The 21980-nt window shown below is 33.7% G+C and overlaps 2 protein-coding genes across 5 annotated transcripts; one reads left to right on the top strand and one right to left on the bottom strand.

The window, feature by feature from the left end:
* Positions 1-953: 953 nt before the first annotated feature.
* Positions 954-7850, bottom strand: LOC107469116 (protein PALE CRESS, chloroplastic). Of its 3 annotated transcripts, none has more exons than XM_021133955.2 (8): positions 7602-7850; positions 7211-7287; positions 5461-5543; positions 4323-4517; positions 3821-3907; positions 3507-3557; positions 2094-2282; positions 954-1369 (listed from the first exon to the last, which is right to left on the bottom strand). In XM_021133955.2, exons 1-8 carry the CDS (start codon positions 7775-7777, stop codon positions 1136-1138), a joined length of 1092 nt encoding a protein of 363 aa, XP_020989614.1. In that variant the 5' UTR covers positions 7778-7850; the 3' UTR covers positions 954-1135. The 3 variants fall into 3 exon arrangements, with proteins under 3 accessions (XP_020989614.1, XP_015944014.1, XP_052113920.1); XM_016088528.3 differs by having other exon boundaries at positions 7211-7278; XM_052257960.1 differs by lacking the exons at positions 7211-7287; positions 7602-7850 and adding an exon at positions 5647-5794 and having other exon boundaries at positions 5461-5534.
* A 375-nt stretch (positions 7851-8225) lies between these two features.
* On the top strand, positions 8226-20493 carry LOC107468964 (1,4-alpha-glucan-branching enzyme 3, chloroplastic/amyloplastic). 2 transcript variants are annotated; one of them, XM_052252231.1, is made up of 21 exons: positions 8226-8624; positions 9173-9244; positions 9535-9599; positions 10085-10744; positions 11417-11589; positions 11718-11807; positions 12526-12601; positions 13535-13642; positions 14383-14473; positions 14682-14783; positions 15043-15145; positions 16900-17037; positions 17160-17231; positions 17323-17427; positions 17507-17584; positions 17657-17767; positions 18066-18146; positions 18298-18402; positions 18633-18718; positions 18837-18863; positions 19812-20493. In XM_052252231.1, the coding sequence occupies exons 1-21, from the start codon at positions 8335-8337 to the stop codon at positions 19822-19824; spliced, it is 2646 nt and encodes an 881-aa protein (XP_052108191.1). In that variant the 5' UTR covers positions 8226-8334; the 3' UTR covers positions 19825-20493. The 2 variants fall into 2 exon arrangements, with proteins under 2 accessions (XP_052108191.1, XP_015943859.1); XM_016088373.3 differs by having other exon boundaries at positions 18809-18863.
* Positions 20494-21980: the final 1487 nt, after the last annotated feature.

Genomic DNA, 21980 nt, shown 5'->3' with positions numbered 1-21980 from the left:
TAGGGCTGGTAATACTAACATACCCGTAGATTTTCACTCCGACCATGGCAACTGACCCGTAGTGAAGCGGGTTGAGCTGCGAAGTAGGATCAGATTAAAGTTTATATCTAATCCTACCGATCAACTCATATTCCTAATATATTATATGCAGTTAAAAATTATTATATATATATATATATTAATTAAAGTCGATAGAAATCAAACTCACATTTTCTTTCTTTTGTAATTTTAACGTCAATTTTATTATGATTTTGTTACTTTTAATTTAATATAAACTCAATTTTATATTTTCTATTTTATTAGTATGTTTATGAATCATAGAATAATTAAATATTGTGTTTTATCTAGATTTGTTTTGGATCGAGTCTGATAGGATCGGGTGTAAAATTTTAGAGTGCGAGTAGAATTAAGGTTAAGAGATTCTAAACCCGCATGTAGGATAAAATTGAGTTTTAGAAATAACTTAAATCCGCGGGTAAAGTTAGCATGGAGTAAAAATCCTACCCTACCTTACCTATCGTCAACTCCATACATATGTAATAAAGTTTATAGAAATCAAATTCATACTTTTTTTTTGTAATTTAAAAATAGATTTATTATGATTTTGTTGTTTTTAATTTTAAGATGGATTTAATTTTGGATTTTCTATTTTATTAGTATGTTTATGAATTATAAAATAATTAAATATTATATTTGATTGAAAAAATTGATTTGTTATAGATCAGGTTAAGTAGGACCGAGTATAAAATTTTAAAATACGAGTAGGACTAGAGTTGAGAGATTCTCAATCTGCAAATAAGATAAGATTGAATTTTAGAAAAAATTTAAATCTAGCGGATAGAGTTAGAGTGGGGTTTAAATCGTACTCTACCCTACTCATTGCCAACTCTATTCATTTGAAATGAATTAGTGAGGCGCAGAAGATAAGTCGTAGACTCAACTACTCGTTGATCTAACCACTGAATTCTTACTTTTTGTTTAAAACTTCTACCTGTAAATTGACATGCTATGGTTTCATATCCTTTCGAAAGGGGAAAATGTATGTTATAAAATGAAGCTAATTGATTACAAACTTAGTGCATAACAAACTCTTATATCAACACTATACTATAAGAAAAATGTAATAAAAAGAAGGCTACCATGTCAAACCAATTGCTAAATCTAATAGAGCTTCTACTTGGCGTATTGTTTGTTGCTTCTCTTGTTGCTTCAATCTATTTGCAACAGATTGTGGATCGAATCCTGCTGCATTTTCCACTTCACTTTGATCGGCTCGAACTTCTTGTAGCAATGCATCCACCTCCCTTACGAAGTCCACCCTCAATAGAGCACCATCGTCTTCAAGGGTCGGTCGCAGGGGCCCTTCAAGCTGATACCATACAAGATTATTGAAATTAATAACTTATATGTATTTATTCAGATAGAGGTGGAACTCTAACTAAAAATTTTTGTAGTTTACACAATAGATAGGCTGCGTATATTAGGTGCAGCCCTTCCCATATCCTACGTTAACGCGGGATGTTTGTGCACCAAACTGCCCTTTAGACAATAGATAGTATCTACACTATTCTTGTCCTTAACCAGATTTATGTATTCAAGTATAAACAGATAAACTTGAATAAAGTTTAAGCACTTACTATTGACGCCTATTTCAGTAATTACTGTGGACTTATCGTAATTTTATACAATCGTGAGACTCAACCTTGAAACCGCTAAGAAAGGGAGGAGCTTTCCAAAGTAGACCAGTATTTGGTCATATAAAACATGAACTTAGTTTAGATTTTGTGGTATATTGGTATTAATACTTTATTCAGTGGAACCGTAGAATTTAGAAAAACAAAAATTCTGTTTTATAGGGTGCAACAAATTCATTCTGGAAATAGAACGCATACAATTTTATCCCAGAATAAAATAGCATTGGTCCTGGAGAAGGATCAACTTGTTCTAACAATATTAAATTCAAGGACAAAATTACACGGGTTTCTATTTGAGAAACAAATCTGTTAGGGGATGTAGAGATAGGGAATAACTCAAACTTAGGGAAGCTACTAAACAAGCATATCATTCGACGAAAGTCTATAGGTGTAGCTTACCTTGTCAATGTCAAAAGACTCAAATCCTGGTGGAATGAGAACACTAAATGGATCCTCCCGTGGAAAAACATCAATCATGATCTTTTTACATTTCTTCAGCCATTCACTGAAGTCAAAGCCATCATACATAATCAAAAGTTCGTTGAGTAGTCTCATTGCAGGGGTAGCCTCTCGTCTCAAGATCTCAGTCTACAATCAAGAACAGAAAATAAATAAAAAAAGAACAAAAAATTTTTTTTGGGGAGGGGGCAATATGAAGAAATGCAATATGAGCCAAAAGTCATATGGTTTATGCATTAAAATCAACATTGGTTAATCATGGGAAGACATGAATTACTAGATTGATTGATAACCTTAGGTGCTATGGAAAACACGGGCTCTCTTTTTAATGGTGGTGTTAGGATTAAATACAAATTTCCCAATGGACTTCAAGTTTATAAGTGTAAGAAATTTAGGGCAGTTTGGAGATTACTCAAAGTCAGAATATTGGAAGGTTGAGTGGGACCTTAGGTTCTAAGTTCTAACTAACTTGTAAAGGGAGTTAGGAATGAGAGACTGCTAGTCTGGTAGTAGAAAATATGGGTGCGTTGTGTTTTTTTGTTATGGGGAAAATGTTTATTTAGGCACAGTAGGGTGTGGAGGTAAGGTAGGAGATTGGTAGGAATTGGCTAGGAGAGTGAGGCTGCTACAGTGCCTCATTTCTCCCTTTGCTAATTTTGATGTGTTTTTCTTCCCAAGCAGTAGAGCTGAGAGCCTAAGAGGCTGAGACCCAACTTTAGTACTTCACAGTGAGTAAATAAATACCTATTCTCTCCCTTTTCTTGTGTGGTTTCTTACAGGTGCGCATCGCATCAAATTAGCAAGAGCAGCTAAAGTGGGGTTCTAACTTCTAACATACACAAGGTATGAACATTTAGAGTACGAAACTTACAAGGCAAGATAAATTATGATACTGCCATAAAATTGAGCAATTGTAATTCAAACCTAAGAACTTGCCCATAAGAGGAGGGTTAACAAAAGTACTTACTAAGATTCTATCTAAACCATGTCATTAACTTACGTTGGACTGTGTGACATTCAAATATTGCATACTTAAAGAGGGACACTTTCATCTGGTAAGAGGGTGGTACCCAATAATATTTATTTGTGTATGCATTTGCTATGCAGGAGAAGCAGCAATTCACAGTCCAAATGGCTATAAACAAATCAATCCATCGCAGCCAAATCAGAATTATCCATCAAGTTATGTAGAAAATCAGGAGCCTCCACAGCCTTCTTAGTGAGCCAGTCTCTCCTTCTCTTCTTTGTGTGTGTGGTGAGAAAAGAAGGATGAGGACACTGAGAAAATTAACAGAGTTCTAGAACTCCTAAAGAAGTTATGTAGTAAGCAGAACAAAAAAGAGGATCAGTTACCTCAACCCTTCTGTATAACAGATCCAGACTTCTTATAGCATCCTTTTCCTCCTGTAAAGTGGTGAGCAAATAACATATGAAATTAGACAGCAGGATCCATGGATTAAACAGAAGAAAATATTGCACTAATGCTAATATTCATTTTGGATAATCCATCTCAAATTAAGAGAAGTCATTGAAAGTTGAAAGTTTTACATGAGAACACATAAAAGGAATCGAAGAATCTGAGTTCTTGGGTAAGCAAAATCAGAAATATGAATAGAATCAAGTTCACGAGAAAATGAAACAAATATTTTTAACAAAGAACAACTTACATCACGCCGGGCAAGATCAAGCCGGTTCCATATGACCATTAAAACAAGTTCATTGAGTTCTCCTTTCTCAGCAGCTTCCTCGATTTTCTACCAAATAATAAAGACAAAAGTGATCAATCATTCACACTAGTATCATTGAATCCTAGTTAAAAAGAGTTAACACCAACTAAAACATGTCAAAAACCGTACACGCATGCATGAAAAGGCCTCTGACTGGTATGAAAATTTCCTTACGATTCTCTTATATGCACAAAATACACAAGTTATAAAGAAGGAGACAACTTTAATAACCATAAATTGTACATAATTGCAAGGGATGAAACTTTTATGCAAAAAAGATGTTAAAAAAGCTATTAGAATGAGATACATGTCAGACATAATGAACCCACTTTCCCTTCCATTTCTTCTTTTTCTTATTTACAATTTTCCTTTAAATTTATACATTGAAAACAAAAACTGCATTTCCATGACGATTAAAGATATCGTTTCACCAAGAAATTACCTCTTCAATTTCTTCCGCAGCTAGTATAAAGCTTGAAACCAACTTCCGTGCTTTTATGACATCTTGTTCAGGGTATCCCTTCAGTCGCATGCCAATTTCCCTATATTCATCCATCTTTCTTTCTTCTTCCTCATCTTCTTCTTTGCGTAACTGATGCAATTCCTTTGTCTCTTCACGTTGTCGAGCTTGCCATTCCTATCTTTGCGATGGTTAGTGAAATGGCATACATGAATGGCCAAGGGACAAACTGATGTCATAATATTTTCATAGTTCAAACTAATTGGCCAAGAAGAAAAATGTCCATTCATGCACTATATATATTTTGATACAATGTTTATCCAACAGAAAATGCAGTTAAAATTCAGAATCATTTGATGATATATATGCCTTAAAACATATTCAGCAAGGATGTTAAGAGCAGTACCTAATTGACCAACAAAACAAGAACTCAAGTTCGAGTGGAGCTATAGCATTTTTTCTTTGAAGATATAACACGACATTTCAAATAACATTGAACAAAAATCACTAAGATGCTGAAAGAGGAAAAAAAAAAAACGAATTTAGTTACCTTTCCCGCATTCTCGAAACTTATTGAACAATAAAAAAAATCTAGCTCCCTGCTAAGTCGCTAACAAGAGTACATCCTTTACTATATACATCTATAATATTCAAACTCTTTTGGGCAAAATACAGCATTTCCTCATTAGAATTTGCGTCATATTAGCCCCATGGTTACAGCGGTCGACACCAAAACTGCTATATTAAAATAGCAGATGAGAGGGTGGCCATTTTTTGGAGAAATCTATGTAATATCACACTGTTTATACAACATATACAAATGTTCAAAATTTTAAAAATACACACAATTGAACCATTCATTACCAATAACCAAATGTCATAATCCCTACTGCAGTCTAAAAAATAAATAAATATACAATTAACAACAACATCCAATGCATAACAACATAAAATCTTAATTAAACTTGAGTCTCTATCATTAAGAAACATTTCAATGATGATAATGCCATTGCTTTAAAAAGAAAAAGGAAAAAAATAAAAAAAACTATGCCAGGGGAGCAGCAGCCACAATGAGATTAAAAAACGACAGAGAGTAGAAAAGTGCATTAACAATACATACATCATCATAGTACTCCTTTGGCATCCCTTCTAGAAGCACCTCTTCCTTTTCATTTTCCTTTTTGATACACCTCACTCTTAAACCTGCACCCAAAACCCCAACCACAAACCAAAAACAAAAATCAGACTTTGAAATTATGGGTAACTAAACATGCCAAAAAGAACAAAAATTTGTGGTTGCAGTGACGAATCTGCTCTGAATTGCATTTACATGATGTAAAAGAGGGGAATAATAGAGGAGGATTTGTAACAAAAAGGGATGAACAATAAAGGGTGGTATCTAAGGAGAGAGAAGAGCAAGTTAGAGTGAGAAGCTTCATGTTCTTTTTTTTTTTCCTTTGTTCAGCAAAGCCTTTGTAAAGTTAAAGTGTTAAACCCTTCAGAGGCCCACAAAAAACAACACCCAAAAAAAACCCCCTAAATACTTAGCAATTATTTTTTAGAATTTCAATAATTTCGGAAATGTTAACTCAACAACGAAAAGGTATTTTACAGCCAATAACTAGAATTGATTTGTTCAAATTATCCTTTCATTAACAAAATTTGAAAAACAACAAATTTTTCCCCATGTCGGCTTCTTCTCTTACTTTTCATTTCCCCCCTCTCCAACTCTCTCTGTTCCTCTCACATTGAAGCCACAATGCTACTGTCATTGGCACCCTCACTCACTATTGTCATTGTCACAAATAACAAAAGCTTTTTATTTTGTGAATGGTAATAATATATAAATGTCTTTCAAGGTTACAACTAATGATAAAATGCTTTAAAAACTGATCATATCTTGCTGGACTGCTAATAAAGGGTTTTTTCCCCCTTTGATAGAAGAGGGAACTTATTATTGTGCAACAGTACATAGAGGCCCCATTTGATAACTATCACTGGATAGGAATATAGATAATATGACACCCAAACCTCTTTAGAGAAGACAGACAGAAACAGGAAAAGTGTCTCTGTCCTAGAAAAGGGAGCAAAACGCTTGTTTCTATCCTCTTTGTCTCATTGTTTCTATATTTAATACCCAAGACACTTGCCAAACACTGCTAGAGATATGATAAGGTATAATAACAAGAAGAAAGAAAAGAAAACGCATATTTTCTACAAAATTGATCTAAGTGACAGGGCAAGCCAATTTCTCCTTATATCTATTAAAGAAACACCTCTAAAAAGACCATTTGTTAAACACCACATTGAATCTAAGAATGAAATCGTATCTCAGATGTAAAATGTCATCTAAACAGATCAAGATCCTCATAAAAAATCAGCTTTCCTTTTTGAAGACAGCACAGACTAACAAAAAGTGAAATTTCCCACAACCTCTGAATTTCGTAAGAACAAACCAATGCAATTCCTTGTGACAAATCCAACTCTCTCCAAACATGTCAAAAGAGCCTGTTACACAGATAGTTCGCAGCCGCACATTGCAGAAGAAAACGAAACACTGATTCTGAAGTACAGCAACACACACACACAAATACACACAAGGCTGCTAAACGAAATCTCCATTGATAGATAGACCAATTTCCCACTTTTAGCAATTGAAACGAAAATTTACTTCTTCAACATCAAGCAAGTTCTAGATGTATTTTAGTTAAAATTGAACAAGGCTTATGATTGTTGTTGAATCACAAAGCAACTCAAAGAATCACTTTTACAATGAAAAAAATATAAAAAGACAAGTACAAATATAACTATAAAATAACTCAGATTCATTGATGATTGAATGACTTTGAAGAATCCATATAAACATTTACCTGGCTGCACATACGTAGCACAAGCAGGTCCTCGCTCCAATGCTCCATTAGGCGTGTTAAAGTATAACCTGTACTCACTTCCATGAGGAATGCCAGGAATAATTGATATTTATATTAAAACTAACTCTATATACAAATTAAATCCACTGTTCTATTTTCTCAGTTGATACTTAGTTTACTAAGGAAAATAGTGAAAACATAAATAAGGAAATTAAGAAGGAAATAAACCATTCCTCAGTTTTCCCAAGCACCAAATCCTCAATGAATTGAGGGTAACCAGTGCTTTCATGAAAATTGCATCCATCTTTCAAAATAATTAACACCAAACACAAAAATCAAATTTCAGAACGTAAAATTCTATGAAACAGTACGCAATTTCTAGTTTACTTACCTTTGACGGAGGAACTTGCCAAATGCTTTATGCGGGTTCTCTAAAGTAGAAGCCGAAGCTCTTACGGTTGGTGTTCTTGATGGGATGAAAGTAAGGGTTTGGGATTGGGAGTGGAGAAAGGAGGAAGTGGTGGTTGTTGGATGGAAGAGTTTGATTGGAACAGAGAGGGTCGACATTGCTGTGAAGACGCAAAGGGCAGCACTGGACAGAAAAGCGACGGCACTGCACAGCGGCGACGTCGCAATGAAGAGGGAGTTCCGGCGACAACCTGATGACTCGGAGGGGTGAAAATGGGGAGATGATGACGATGGAAGACGGTGCTAAAAGCAATGGTAATTATCCATTTTTGTAAAGGGTAGATTTGTCTAAAAGGTTTTTTTTTTTCGCGAAGAAGGATTTTAAACGGTGGAAACTCAGGTTTGACCTAAAATTAATATTTGAAAATTGTTAAATAATTTGATTAAATTTTTATTTAAACCTTTAGATATTAACTTTACATAAAGTTAAATTTACCTTAAATTTTATAATTTTAATTAGATTCAGTGCTAAAAACGGCAATTTCAGCCGTCCTTTTAAACAATAAAACGCTGTCGTTTTAATCTCTGTCGTTTTATCCTAATTGAAAACCGCCATTTTAGGGGAGTTATAAACCTCTCTTAAAACTCATATTCTTACTTACTTGGGAGTGTTTCAAGTTTCAACGCAGTTCCCTCCTTATCTGAAACCACTGCCAATGTCGACCCTATCGGTTCCAATCAAAATCTTCTTCCATCCAACAACCACCACTTCCTCCTTTCTCCATTCCCAACCCCAAACCCTTACTTTCATCCCAACAAGAACACCAACCATAAGAGCTTCAGCTTCTGCTTCAGAGAACCCTCAGAAGCAACATCAGAAGCAGCACAAGAGCCCTCCCAACGCCGCCAACACTGCTTCCGATGCCGACAAGGGCATTCACCCCGCTGGGTTTCTCACCAAACGCGGCATTTCACATAAAGCATTTGGCCAGTTCCTCCGTGAAAGGCAAGAAAACTATAAATTGTCTAGGGCTTCATAGAATTTGATGTTTGTGTTTGGTGTTAATTGTTCATTTTGATAGAACGATGGAAGTTTCGTGAAAGCAATGATTTTACCCTCAATTGGTTGAGGGTTTGTGCATGGGAAAGCTAAGGAGTGGTTTTTCTTCCTTAATTTTCTTAGCTATGTTTTCACTATTTTCCCTGGTAAAAAGGTATCAACCTTACTTTATCTTGGAAAGAAAAAGAAGTAGCTGAGAAAATAGAACAATGGATTTAAGTTGTATATACTGCTGTTGTCAATATAAATATAAATATCCAATCGTGTATTGACCTGTCACAGAAAGTAACTACCTTCCATGTCCATTGTTTGAATGATTATGTTAAAAAATAAAGGAATTTGTTTAGCTTACAGTTCAAGTGCATAAAATTAAACTGAGAGAAAAACTATTGGCTTTTCATCATTTCTTTTTTCCCATTGTCCAACTCTTCCTTGATGCATTAGAAATCTGGTAAAGCGTTTTTCTAAGAACTTGGTTTCATTTGATTTTGTAGGTATAAAGCATTGAAAGACCTGAAAGATGAAATTTTCAATCGCCATGCCAACCTCAAGGAGATGGCTTCTGGGTTAGTCTTTCTGTGGCATTGTGTTGTAGTTAAGCTTTTATTGTAATTTTGGTTCCCTTAGCAGTAAGCTATGCTCCTTGCAGTGTCTTTGGACTTTGATTGGAAAAAGTTGTGATCTGTGTTATGTTTCTAATAAATTTTTTAAATTATTAATGTCATGAAATCATATGTAAAATTATTAGTCCAGTTTTCAATACTTATTTCACAAAGCCATGCATGTGTGATTGTATTCTTCCAGCTCAGATTCTTCTTTGGATTGCATTTAATCCATCATTTTTATGTCTGTCCAGGTTTGAGCTGTTGGGCATGCATCGTCATCCAGAACATCGGGTGGATTATATGGAGTGGGCTCCAGGTTTGACATCGCTCCAAAATTTGGTCTAACTTGTTAGATTTTGTGTGGTTCTTAAAGCCCGACATTGAAAATTTGGTCTAATATATATATATATATTTCCGGAAGCATATATTATAACTGGTTACTGGTGTTAGCCTTCTCCTCTAGGCCTCTTTGTTTTTTTTTTTCAATCTGTCTTTTAGTATGCTTAGTATACATTTTGTTTGGTTGTTTCTTTTTTGTTTTTTAGTAAAAAAAATCTTGAATTATGTATGATGAAAGTAGTGACTTCTTTATCTTGAGGCTTTGAACTTTACCTGCTTCTATCTGTCTGTTGTTGTTAATATAAAACAGCTTAATTTCTTGCTACTGGCAAACAACATTGTTGGTCCTTGAGAAGAAATGTGATAGAATACGATTGTTGTTTTCCAAGTTCCCAGCAAAAACCTACTGTTGTTTGAACTTACTTCTTTTCCATTCTTTCTTGGTTAATGATGTAACTGCAGGGGCTCGCTATTGTGCGATTGTTGCTGACTTCAATGGGTGGTCTCCTACAGAAAATTGTGCACGAGAGGGTTACTTTGGTCATGATGATTATGGATACTGGTTTATCATTCTTCAAGATAATCTGAGAGAGGGAGAAGAGCCAGATGAGCTCTATTTTCAACAGTATAACTATGTAGATGATTATGATAAAGGGGACAGTGGTATCACCATTGATGAAATCTTCAAGAAAGCAAATGATGAGTATTGGCAACCAGGGGAAGATCGTTACCTAAATAATCGTCTTGAAGGGCCAGTGAAGTTATATGAGGAGATTTTCGGTCCTAATGGGCCACAAACTATGGAGGAGTTGGGAGACATACCTGATGCAGAAACAAGATATAAGGAATGGGTAGAAAAGCATGGGCCTTCCAGGTATGCTGTGATTGATGAAGGCAAGGAGTATGACATATTTAATGTGATAGTCGATCCTGAATGGAATGAGAGAATTCGTGCACTGAAACCTCCAATTCCATACTGGTTTGAGACACGTAAAGGTAGGAAAGCATGGTTGAAAAAGTATATTCCTGGCATTCCTCATGGAAGTAAGTACAGGGTATACTTTAACACAGCTAATGGACCATTGGAACGAGTACCTGCTTGGGCTACCTATGTGCAGCCAGGTAAATGTTATATGGGTTCTTCAAAGTCATTAAATCATCAATGAATCTGAACTATTTTATAAGTATATTTGATCCTCTGTTATCTTGTGGTATTTTCTTCCCATTGCCAAAATATCTTCTTGTGTATTTCTACGAGGCCTTTTTTTTTGTTTTTAATATAACTATTTAACTTTGCATGGTCTCATGAATATATATTGTACTTGTGTTTTTTATATGGTTTCATTGTAAAGTGATTCTTTGAGGTGCTTTGTGGTTCACTAACGATCATAAGGCTTCTTCAAATTTAACTAAAATACATCTAGAACTTGCTTGATCTTGAAGAATAAATTTTAGAACCAGAAGTATCATGTTAGAATATCATTAAAAGACTATTACTCCAGGTTGTATTATAGAAAATATTGTTCTTTTTAATATCAAAATTAAATATATGTAGCTTTCAAATAATGTACATAAGGCAGGTCGGGGGAGCACTGTAGCTTTGTCAGTTGTTGTTGTTGTTCTTATTATTATTATTATTATTATTATTATTATGGGTGTTGGTCACTTGTTCCCAAGGTTCCATCTTACCAAGATGTGGTCTGTGTTTCTTTTATTCTGATCTTTTTGTGGGTATTTATAGTTACCTTTTTGTGTTAATTGAATTTGTTGATTTAATGATGTACATGTGTTTAGGTGGAGATGGAGTGCCAGCTTGTGCTATCCACTGGGAACCATCCCCCGAACAGGCATACAAATGGAAAAATAAAAGCCCCGAAGTGCCAAAATCCCTACGGATGTATGAAGCTCATGTCGGAATTAGTGGATCTGAGCCAAAAATATCCTCATTCAATGATTTTACAGACAAGGTTCTTTTTAGTGTGGGGTTATGGGCCGGGAGAAGGGTTCCAAATTAAGTGATTATATGCATAATTTTCATGTCCTTACACTGTGTGTGTGTTTCCTTAGGATTTTTTTTATCATGTATTCAATGCAGGTTCTTCCTCACATAAAGGAAGCTGGATACAACGCAATCCAGTTGATTGGAGTTGTTGAACACAAGGATTATTTCACCGTTGGTTATCGAGTAAGTTAAACTTTGTTGTCATTCTTAATTACTTTTCTATCTTATACTTATACCTATCTATAGCTATACATATAGAGGAATGGGTAGTTAACCACCTTTTGGTTTTGTAAAACATAAATTGAAGAATCTCTTCGAGTCCGAAAAAAAAAAGATAAATCACCGCCATGTCAAAAAAAATAACTGCTGCCACACTATCTTATAATATCATCACATAACCATATATGAACATCTATATACTTGTATAATTATGTATAAGTATCTCTTATATATAAATCCTATTTAAAAATGTAGTAGAAATGCAACTTTGACAAGTACTATTAGTGTTGTTCTTCTGAACACGCTTGATATGTATAAGTTTCTTTTGAAATTCTTCACATTAGGAAGATTTGGTGCTTTTATTATGTATGGTGTATCTGAGTGCAAGTTTCATCTTTCTGAGTTAGTCTTTTTTGACTTTTGACTTTTGACTTATGAATTGGGAGAATATGGAGAATTATCTAATGAATCTATCAGATATGGTGATATGTGATACAAAATAATTTGTAACAGGTGGTACCAAATTGTATGATGTATGCATTCCTACCTTCTACAGGCTGCTTATCTCTGACCTTGTGACATTCTCATATTTCACATTTAGGTTCTGACGATGCAAATATCTAATATACGCTATTTTAGGTTTGTTGGATAGGAACATATCAAACATTTGTTTTTGTTGCAGGTTACCAATTTTTATGCTGTCAGTAGTCGATATGGCACTCCTGAAGACTTCAAGCGATTAGTTGATGAGGCCCATGGTTGGTGTTCTTTACTTGTGCATATCTTTTCTTTTTTAAATTGTTTATCGTGATCATCTTGACCTACTTTATTTAGCCCTTACTGCTATATGCTATTGGAATTGGAAATGCTCTATCTGCTTGGAATGAAGTGTTATCATGACGGGAAGATAATATATAGAAAACTGAAATGCAATGTTGGGATTAGGGGCTTTAGGTAGGAGAGGAAGGAAAGAGAGAATAAAGAGGGAGTGAATAATGTTCTGAAATAGTATATGATGAGATATAATAGACAAAATCCTAATCCCTATTTATAATACTACGAGACTTTCCTAATTAAATAATTATCAAATTAAGGTAAATATGAGAATCAATCTTAAGAGATCGCCAATGATAGTCTTTGATATTCTAGAGATAGCACAGGATATTCTCTTTAGTCCTAACATGTGGTAAGTTGCTGAGTTAGACTAAGATATTCGATGAATTCAAATATATTTTGGCTTAAATAAGTTTTTTGCCCCTATAAAATATGTGAATTTTGTGTATAGAAGAATATGTTATTTTGGAAAGAGATTGCAAAAGCAGACAGATAAATAATGCACTAAAATCTATAAAGAAAAGTAAGAGAGAAAAGAAAGAAAATAGTAAGTATAGGAGAGAACATGATAGAATACATTTGTTTCACGACAGACCTTTATTACAAAGGAAAGATGTTTACCATTGTGATTGTTAACTGGAAAGTCATCAAAATTAAAGGAAGGAAGTTGAGAAAGAAATAGAGAGAGAAATTGAAGCCAGAAACGGCAACTGTGACAGTATGCATGTTTCTCTATTTTTGACTCAAATGATATAAATATAAATATAATTAGACTTACTTCTGACATAATTTCTGTCCTGTCTTCATCTCAGTTGTACAAATGATAAAATTTTGGTAACTTGGGTTTAACTGCACAGGTCTAGGACTGCTGGTCTTCCTAGAAATTGTGCATTCATATGCAGCTGCAGATGAAATGGTTGGATTATCAATGTTTGATGGATCAAATGACTGTTATTTTCATTCTGGTACTTATCATGCTACTTGATTCTCTCTTCATTGAATCACATGTGCAAATTGTTCGTTATTACTTATCAGTTACTAATCTGTCATATGATATTTTCCTATTATCTCGGTCTCAATTATTGATATAGCTAATTTCGTCTCTGAATTTTTAGAATTCGAGGTAAAAGAATGAATGTCATTAAATTTGGTCTTCTTGTAACTCGTTTTGTCTAATGTAATACCTATATATGTTTTTTTATTTTGATTTCCATTTTCCTAAATTCTTTTTCTGCTTCAGTATCATTGATAGAAATTATCCTAAACCTGAAGTGAAACCCTGGGACTATTTCTTGTCTCCACATAATATGGTCAACAAGATACATATTTTGATGATTCTTGTTGTGCTTTCTGTAGCTAATTAGGTTAAGAAGCTCCCTGTTGGTCTAATTTGTGAAATTTTAACTACATTTCTTCCAATTTTTAGAATATTTCCTGACTCCAGATTATATACAGGTACAGCTATAATTATCATTTATAGATGACTGCAGTGAGTAACTATTTGATATATATTGTCTGTGTGTTCACTTTTTGAAGTGAGAAATTGCTTTGACTGGTTTCCTGTAATGGTAGTGACTACTTTTACGTTTGTAAAGCTTTTGGTTCCTTAAATCTAAAAAAAAGGCTATATAATTTTTCATAATCTTGTACTCTACTTTGCCATCATTGTCATACTGGTTATTATTCCAGCCTGTCTTGTGAATAGGTAAGCGAGGACAACACAAATTCTGGGGCACCAGAATGTTCAAATATGGCGACCCTGATGTTTTGCATTTCCTTCTCTCGAACCTGAACTGGTATATGCAATAAGAAATAATCATAGTGGATAGCTATCTCATTGATTCAGTGCCTGTCTACCTTATTAGTCTATTAGAATCTTCTGTAAACAATAGTGGCCTTGTTGTTATCTCCTTTACTCTTCTTCTTCCACCTTTTCTTTGGGTCCATCATTTGGCAGGAAGTGCTGGTATATGCTAAATTGCTCATGAAATAATGTCTGAACAGGTGGATTACAGAGTATCAGATTGATGGTTTCCACTTCCATTCTGTTTCGTCTATGCTATACACTCACAATGGTTTTGCTTCTTTTACTGGTGACTTGGAGGAGTAAGACCTTTTTCGAACTTAATTGCTTCTTAAATACGTGAATCATTGAAAAATAAATTTTAGTAGGCTCTCACCATTTTTCTTCCAAGACTATGAATCTAAAGGCATCCATGTTATATTTCTTCCCCTTAACATGGTTTTCTTTGCTATTTTCAATTGTTTATTTTTTTAGCCCATTTTTAATTTTATTCTTTTTAAATAAAGGAAACATAGTGACATTGAAAACTGTTGAGGTAAAAAACTGAGAGTTTCTTTTCAGGTACTGTAACCAATACGTTGACAGGGATGCACAATTGTATCTTATCCTGGCCAATGAGATACTACACGCTCTTTACCCAAATATTATCACCATAGCAGAGGATGTAAGTGTTTAAACTCTTTTAGATTTATGTAGATTCATTTGCATAAAGTTATTTTAAAAAAAAAAGAAATGAAGAGATGATTGCTGGAAAAACTTGATGAAAATAGTATGATTAGGAAGAAGAGAGATTTCACTGGAACAGATTATTTAAGTGTCAACGATTCCATCTGCTACTGTTATTTATGTGGGCATCTTTACAATTGATATTTTTAAAATGCATTTGTTGACAGGCAATTTGGAATGTGTTTTTGGATAATGCAATCTATCTATTAAAAATGTACAAACCTTCATTATGTTAATCAAACACCATTTTGACAATGAGGTGGTTAAGAATCACCATTTCACAAAATTTTGGTCAAAGTACATTAAAGAGGATATACGGGGTCAACAAACTGAGTGCACATAAGTTCCTGACTTCTGTGATAAAATCTGTACCCAAATATGTATATACTTGTCCTATTTCTTCAGTACTTGGCATATTTTTCTCTACCACCCCATCTGATAGTTTGTCAAAGAACATTACTTTGGTGGCAAAAGAGCTATGGCATTTTCCCCTAGAATCTCAATCTCTTTGGCATCAGGTCATCATAAATAAATATGGTATAAGTAGGACTGCGTGTGATGTTAAATACTTCTACTCATGCTAGCCCCTCGGAAATCCATTTCTCAAGGTTACATAACTTTCAAACCCTTGCTTTCCTTATAGTAGGTAATGGGTGTCGTTTCAACTTTTGTAAAGATCATTGGATAGGGGATACCTCTTTTAACCTAGCATTTCCTCGTCCTTTTCATCTATCTTTCTTGCATAATTCTCCTATTCGGTCCTTTTACATTACACAAGGTTCCTCTTTCTGTTGGGCCTTTCATTTCTTTTATAACCTTAATGATAGGGAATGAACTTTTAACTCTCTTAGGTCTTTTTGTTGGTTTTTTCTTGTCTTCTAACCCTGACAAAAGGACACGGTTTCATGATTCATATGGTAGCTTTAGTTGTAAATCCTTCTTCCAATTTCTAACTCATTCCGTCAACACATCTTTCCATCTAGACAAGTCCATTTGGAAGTCCAAAGCTCACACTAACATCAAATCGTTAATATGGACAGATGTACTTAACATAATTAATACCAATGATATGATGCAGGTTCCAAGGCCATGTAAGGCTATCTCCCCTGATGTGTGTTGTGTGTGGTGTAAATTCAGAGTCAAAGTCATATCTGTTTTTTCATTCCCTGATGGCTGTTTTCTTATGGAGCAATTTGTTTAGCATTTTTAATGATTGTTGGGTGTGTCCTGCAACCCTAGACCAATTTCGATTGACTAGATTTGTTGGTTTTGGTAGTAGAAAAGAGGCAAAACTTTTGTGGCACCATGCAGTTTTCGCCACTATTTGGTTGGAGCATAGTGCATGCACCTTCGATGAGAGAGTTTCTGACAAGCATATTTTATGGGATAGGATTAGATGTTTGACATCTATTTGGTGTAAAGCTCATGAGTCATGATCTTTATTGAGGACTTCCCCTCTCAGGCATGTTGAGAGATTGGAAAATTGTGCTTTATAGATAAATCTTTCGTTGTTTTGCTTTTGTGTAGAGGAACCCTTATCCCGAATTTGTAGTATCATTCTCCTCATCTTAACAAAATTCTTTTTCTATAAAAAAAAATGCAAATGATAATAGTTTTAAAATCTAAACTGTCAGGATCCTGAGATCTCTTCCTTGCATAATATTTACAATGTGTGTATCTATTATTGTTCAGGCAACATTTTACCCTGGATTATGTGAGCCAACTTCTCAAGGTGGATTGGGATTTGATTATTATGTCAACCTCTCTGTGCCTGAAATGTGGTCAACTTTTCTCGACAGTGTGCCTGACCTTGAATGGAGCATGACTAAGGTTCTCCTCAATTAAATATTATTTCATTATTAAATGGGATGTTGTTTGGTCATGTTAGTCAACATTTACCTGACTTTTTCGGTGATACTACAATTTCACTGATATTGTATCTTGTGCCGCAGATTGTCAACACATTAATTTCCAGTAGAGAACATGCTGATAGGATGCTTATGTACACTGAAAATCACAACCAGGTATCATTCCCTTATCAATATGTCTACAATTATTATGGCCTCTATTTTGTCATAGATTTTAACCTAATCTTTTTTCTTATTTTGTTGTCAGTCCATATCTGGAAGGCAATCATTTGCAGAAATATTGTTTGGCAGAATAGATAAACATTCACATCACTATAAGGAATCTTTGCAGAGAGGATCTTCATTACATAAAGTATGGTTTACACTAATTTCCATATTTTTGCTCTTTAGCAAGTGAATACTCTCATTAATTATCTTGACTGTTTACATAGATGATCAGATTGATAACGTTTACAACTGGTTGCCGTGCTTATCTGAACTTCATGGGCAACGAGTTTGGGCATCCAAAGGTGAGGATTGCACCTACTGTATATGCATTAATAGTTTCTTATGTATAACTGATAGCGTTTTACCTGTGGCAGAGAGTTGAGTTTCCAACATCAAGCAACAACTACTCATATTCACTTGCAAATCGTCAGTGGGATCTATTGGAAAAAGATGGAATTCACTGTGATTTATTTTCCTTTGATAAGGTGTTAGTTTATTCCCTTGTTATTGCTGTTGCGCTTGTGCTTGCAGGCTCTGACACTTGGAATATCAAACTAGTCAATTTATGAGTACATTACAATATATATTGTTTGCCTTCAATAGTTTATATAGGAACAAAATAGTAGGTTGTTGAATCCGATCTTAACTTTTTATCGATCATATACAAGGCTTTGTTGTTGTATTTGACTTGCTGTTGCAATTCAGATTGTCACAGGCCTCCAAGAAATAGTAAGATTGATTAAGATGCTAAGCAAACAATTTACTTTCCCTCTTTCTTTTCAGGACATGATGAAGCTGGATGAAAATCTGAGAGTGCTCTCAAGACGTATTCCGAACTTCCACCATGTGAATGACAGTTCAATGGTAAATTGATGTGTTCTCTCTTTTAATGTTTTTTTTCCCCTTAAAATATTCCTTTCTTTTCTCTATAATACGTGGCAGCATTTTCACATTGAAGATATTATGTCAATATGTCATATTGAATGAATTTTAACATGCCAACTGTTGTTTACAGGTTATATCTTACATCAGAGGCCCCCTTCTCTTTGTTTTCAATTTTCACCCAACCAATTCTTATGATAGTTACAGCATAGGTGTAGATGAAGCTGGAGAGTATCAAGTAAGTGTTTGATAATAGAACAGTAGCATGTCGTGTTAATTTACCAGTATCATTGTTTCTTGCACTGGTATTTTTTGTCTGTCATGAATCAATTCACGTTAATTGACAAAAGCTATCCTGATTCCTCAATGCCTCTGTATTGCTGATTGTGAAGGCCTAGCTTTCCAAGTATTTTGTTTCATATCCTGTGATAAGATAACTAATTTTGTAAGCATTCCATGATCGCGCAGGTTATTTTAAATACAGATGAAATAAAGTATGGAGGTCAGGGAATTCTTAAAGAAGATCAGTATCTTCAAAGAACTGTCAGTAGAAGGTAGTTCTCTCTCTCTCTCTCTCTCTCTCTCTCTCTCTCTCTCTCTCTCTCTCTCTCTCTCTTTTAACATGAGAACCTATGTGTTGACAGAGTTGATGGCCTTCAAAACTGCTTACAGGTGTCACTGCCTAGCAGAACTGCTCAGGTAGATAATATATTTGTTTCATTTGCTTTTCTAGATTATTTCTCAATCCTGTATAGTTGCATAACCTGAGTATGGAAAATGTTAAAAGTTAAGAGTTATTTTTCTGAGTTCTTACTTCTTAATAACATGTAAAAATATTAATTACTCGTGAAAAGAAAAACCATATCAGATTTTCTGGATGCCTTATTAATTGATTGCACACTTCCTCAATTTCTCCAAAATTAAAAACAAGCACAGAAGGGTAAAGACACTGACTCAGTTGGACTCTCAAAACCTTTTGTTAAAGGAATATCTCGAAAAATACTCAGGTTGATCCCCTTGAAACTGTTACTGAAAATTTCAGAACTAACTCATAGGATTTCATATAAAGCACTTCCTCAACTATTTCCCCCTTTTTTTAAGAGGATCCAAAAAGTCCAAAAAATGACTCTTGCTAATAATGATTTCCCAAGAACAATGCACCTAGTGTTTATTTCAAAAGCCAATTGATACAATCACTATTTGATGCATTCTTGGATCAATTTATTTGGATACAATTTGTATCCGGAAACATTGATTCAAGGATGTACAAAAACGTGACCCTGATCGATAAAAGAAAACAGAGATTAAATATGTCAAATAATTTGAAGTGTCATTATAGTGTAGTCTTGGGGATGTGTATACTAGGATTTGGATAATGGATGGGACCATATTTGCATTTCAGTACTCATGATCAATGGCACATTATAGTAATAAATCCCTTACATCCCAGGCAGGGATTTACCATTTACAAGTGATTAAAATGTATTATCTTCATATAAAAGTAAATTCTTATATGACTGCTACCTGAAAAATTTGTGTCTTTTAAAGTAAATATCACATGATATAATCAAGAAAAGCATATATCTTGTTATTGACCACTTATACCTACATGACAGGACTAAGGATAAGGGATTTCTACTTTTTCAGGTTTACAAGTTAAGACGGATTTTGAGAATATGAAGCATTCTGCATCCATGAAACAACTTTAAGCCCAGTAAAATAGACGTAGGTGTGGATTGTTGGTAATTGAAGTTGATGAAGAAGATGAAGTGCCTTCCAAAGTTACCACAGCTACAGCTTCTATGATACCTAAAGCTGTCACAACAAATGGATCTTTGATGTATGAAACATGCAAGGTATTGATTATTGAAAGATGGTGCTGCATGGCCTAGTTATATAGATTTAGAAGGGTTAATGCTCAAATTAATCCGAAAAAGATTTAAAAGCTTACAAGCGAATCTATTTGGTTTCTAAAATATCCAATACCTTAATATGGTATATAAAAGATATCAATGCGAGTCAATTTGGTCAATTTTGTTAATTTTTTGTTGACATGTCAGTGCTAAGTGTCACATGGCACGTTCAGAATATGTCTTGATAAATTTTGTCTCATAAATTAACAAAAAGGTCTACTTGACTTGCATATTTTTTAGAGACTAAATTTTGCCGCTAAATCTTCAGGAGCTAAATAAATTTGTTCATATTTTTTTAGAAATTATTTTGAGCATTAATCCAAATTTACAGTTATCTTGTAAATCCTTCATATCCATGTTACAAGAATTTATGGTGTGTAAATAGTTTCGTTATACATGTGCTTTTGTTTTTGTTTTGTTTTTTTTACTGAAATTAACCATTTGCACCATGATTAAAACCATGGTTGTTTTTTTTTACATTACATTCTATTATGATATATTAAAAAAAAAACTTTTGAATAACTTTTTTTTTATTCCATCTCTTATTGTGTTACCTAAGCTTAATTCATGGCTACATTTACCTTCCTTCCTATTGCCTCAATTTGGTTTCCCACCAAATATATCTTTCACTACAAATTGATTACAAAACATAAAGTCAACTTGTTATCATTGTCTTTAAAAATAATAATGTTGATGATGAATACAATTATGACAAAATACATATTTTTTTTCTACGAAATCTCATTTAAATTGACTAATTCTAAATTTGAATATAAAGTATCATTTCCTTCTAAATATCCACAAAGTAGTTGATAATTAGATATTCAAAATTTGTCTGTTGAGTTTTATGGGAAGCATTTATTGTAATGGATGAAGAAGCTCTTAGTTTAGTATTAGTGGCGGATCTTGAAAAAAAATTTTAGAAGGCAAAATCGTGAGGTCTTGTGTGCTCAAACGGACAATATCGTGCTAGCAGATGGTTTAAATTGTTACAATAATGAACTAAATTAAATTCAACTATCAAATAATAAATAATACAAATAAATGATTTCATATTATTTTATTAATTTTAATATATTATAAAACAAAATTATTTTTCAACTAAATTATAAAATAGATAAACTATATATATGTATTTATTAAAATTAGTCTAATATTTTAATTTTTTTTATATCACTACTATTTTTAATATATTGCACAATATAATAATTGGTGTAAGGTCCTACATCAGTTGAGGAAGGGAACGAAGTATGCTTATAAGGGTGTGGATACCTCTCTCTAGTATGATGCGTTTTGACGAGTGAGTATAGGGGGTTTCGGCTATCATCCCTATCGGCAAAGACAAAACCGTGATGTCTTGTGCGCCAAAGCGGACAATATCATGCTAGTGGGTGATCTGAATTGTTACAATTATATTTTAAAATAATAAGATTATCTTTTTATTATAAACATAAAAAATAAAAATAAAAAAACGAAAATTGTTGACCTTAAAAGTAAAAAGAGAAGAATATATATATATATACAAAAAAGAGAATGTGCTTGTAGTAAGTTTTGAACCAAGGCCAAGAACTTGTGAAAAACTTACAACAAAAATAATACAATTTAACAACTTGTATCAAACAAAATAAATGATCAAAATTTTAGTTTTATAAAATATTTGGGATGTGGGTCAACTTAAAAACGAATCGGGTAGAAGCGTTTAATTTTATTATTAATCACCAAGATGATTTTAAATTTATTAATTTGTTGATGTTCAAAATAAGAAATATCGTGCATTAAAATTAGCGTGTTAATTTTCGTTTGATTATGAGAGATACAAATACAATGACAAATACCATGACAAAAATGACGATAAAGTTATTATAATTTTATTATGTGAAACTTCATTCTTTTGAGAGAAATT

This window comes from Arachis duranensis, chromosome 1, assembly GCF_000817695.3.
Source record: "Arachis duranensis cultivar V14167 chromosome 1, aradu.V14167.gnm2.J7QH, whole genome shotgun sequence".
Classification (NCBI taxonomy): domain Eukaryota; kingdom Viridiplantae; phylum Streptophyta; class Magnoliopsida; order Fabales; family Fabaceae; genus Arachis; species Arachis duranensis.
This window is presented reverse-complemented; position numbering and strand designations above follow the sequence as displayed.

What these genes read in the sequence shown, in the direction of transcription:
- LOC107468964 (XM_016088373.3), top strand. Translation starts at nt 8,335, where the DNA reads ATGTCGACCCTATCGGTTCCAATCAAAATCTTCTTCCATCCAACAACC. An exon ending in GGCCAGTTCCTCCGTGAAAG is followed by an intron (nt 8,625 to 9,172) that starts GCAAGAAAACTA and finishes TTGATTTTGTAG; the next exon opens with GTATAAAGCATTGAAAGACC. An exon ending in TTATCACCATAGCAGAGGAT is followed by an intron (nt 15,146 to 16,899) that starts GTAAGTGTTTAA and finishes ATTATTGTTCAG; the next exon opens with GCAACATTTTACCCTGGATT.
- LOC107469116 (XM_021133955.2), bottom strand. Translation starts at nt 7,777, where the DNA reads ATGTCGACCCTCTCTGTTCCAATCAAACTCTTCCATCCAACAACCACC. An exon ending in GGCAAGTTCCTCCGTCAAAG is followed by an intron (nt 7,288 to 7,601) that starts GTAAGTAAACTA and finishes TCCTCATGGAAG; the next exon opens with TGAGTACAGGTTATACTTTA. An exon ending in TGTTATACAGAAGGGTTGAG is followed by an intron (nt 2,283 to 3,506) that starts GTAACTGATCCT and finishes TCTTGATTGTAG; the next exon opens with ACTGAGATCTTGAGACGAGA.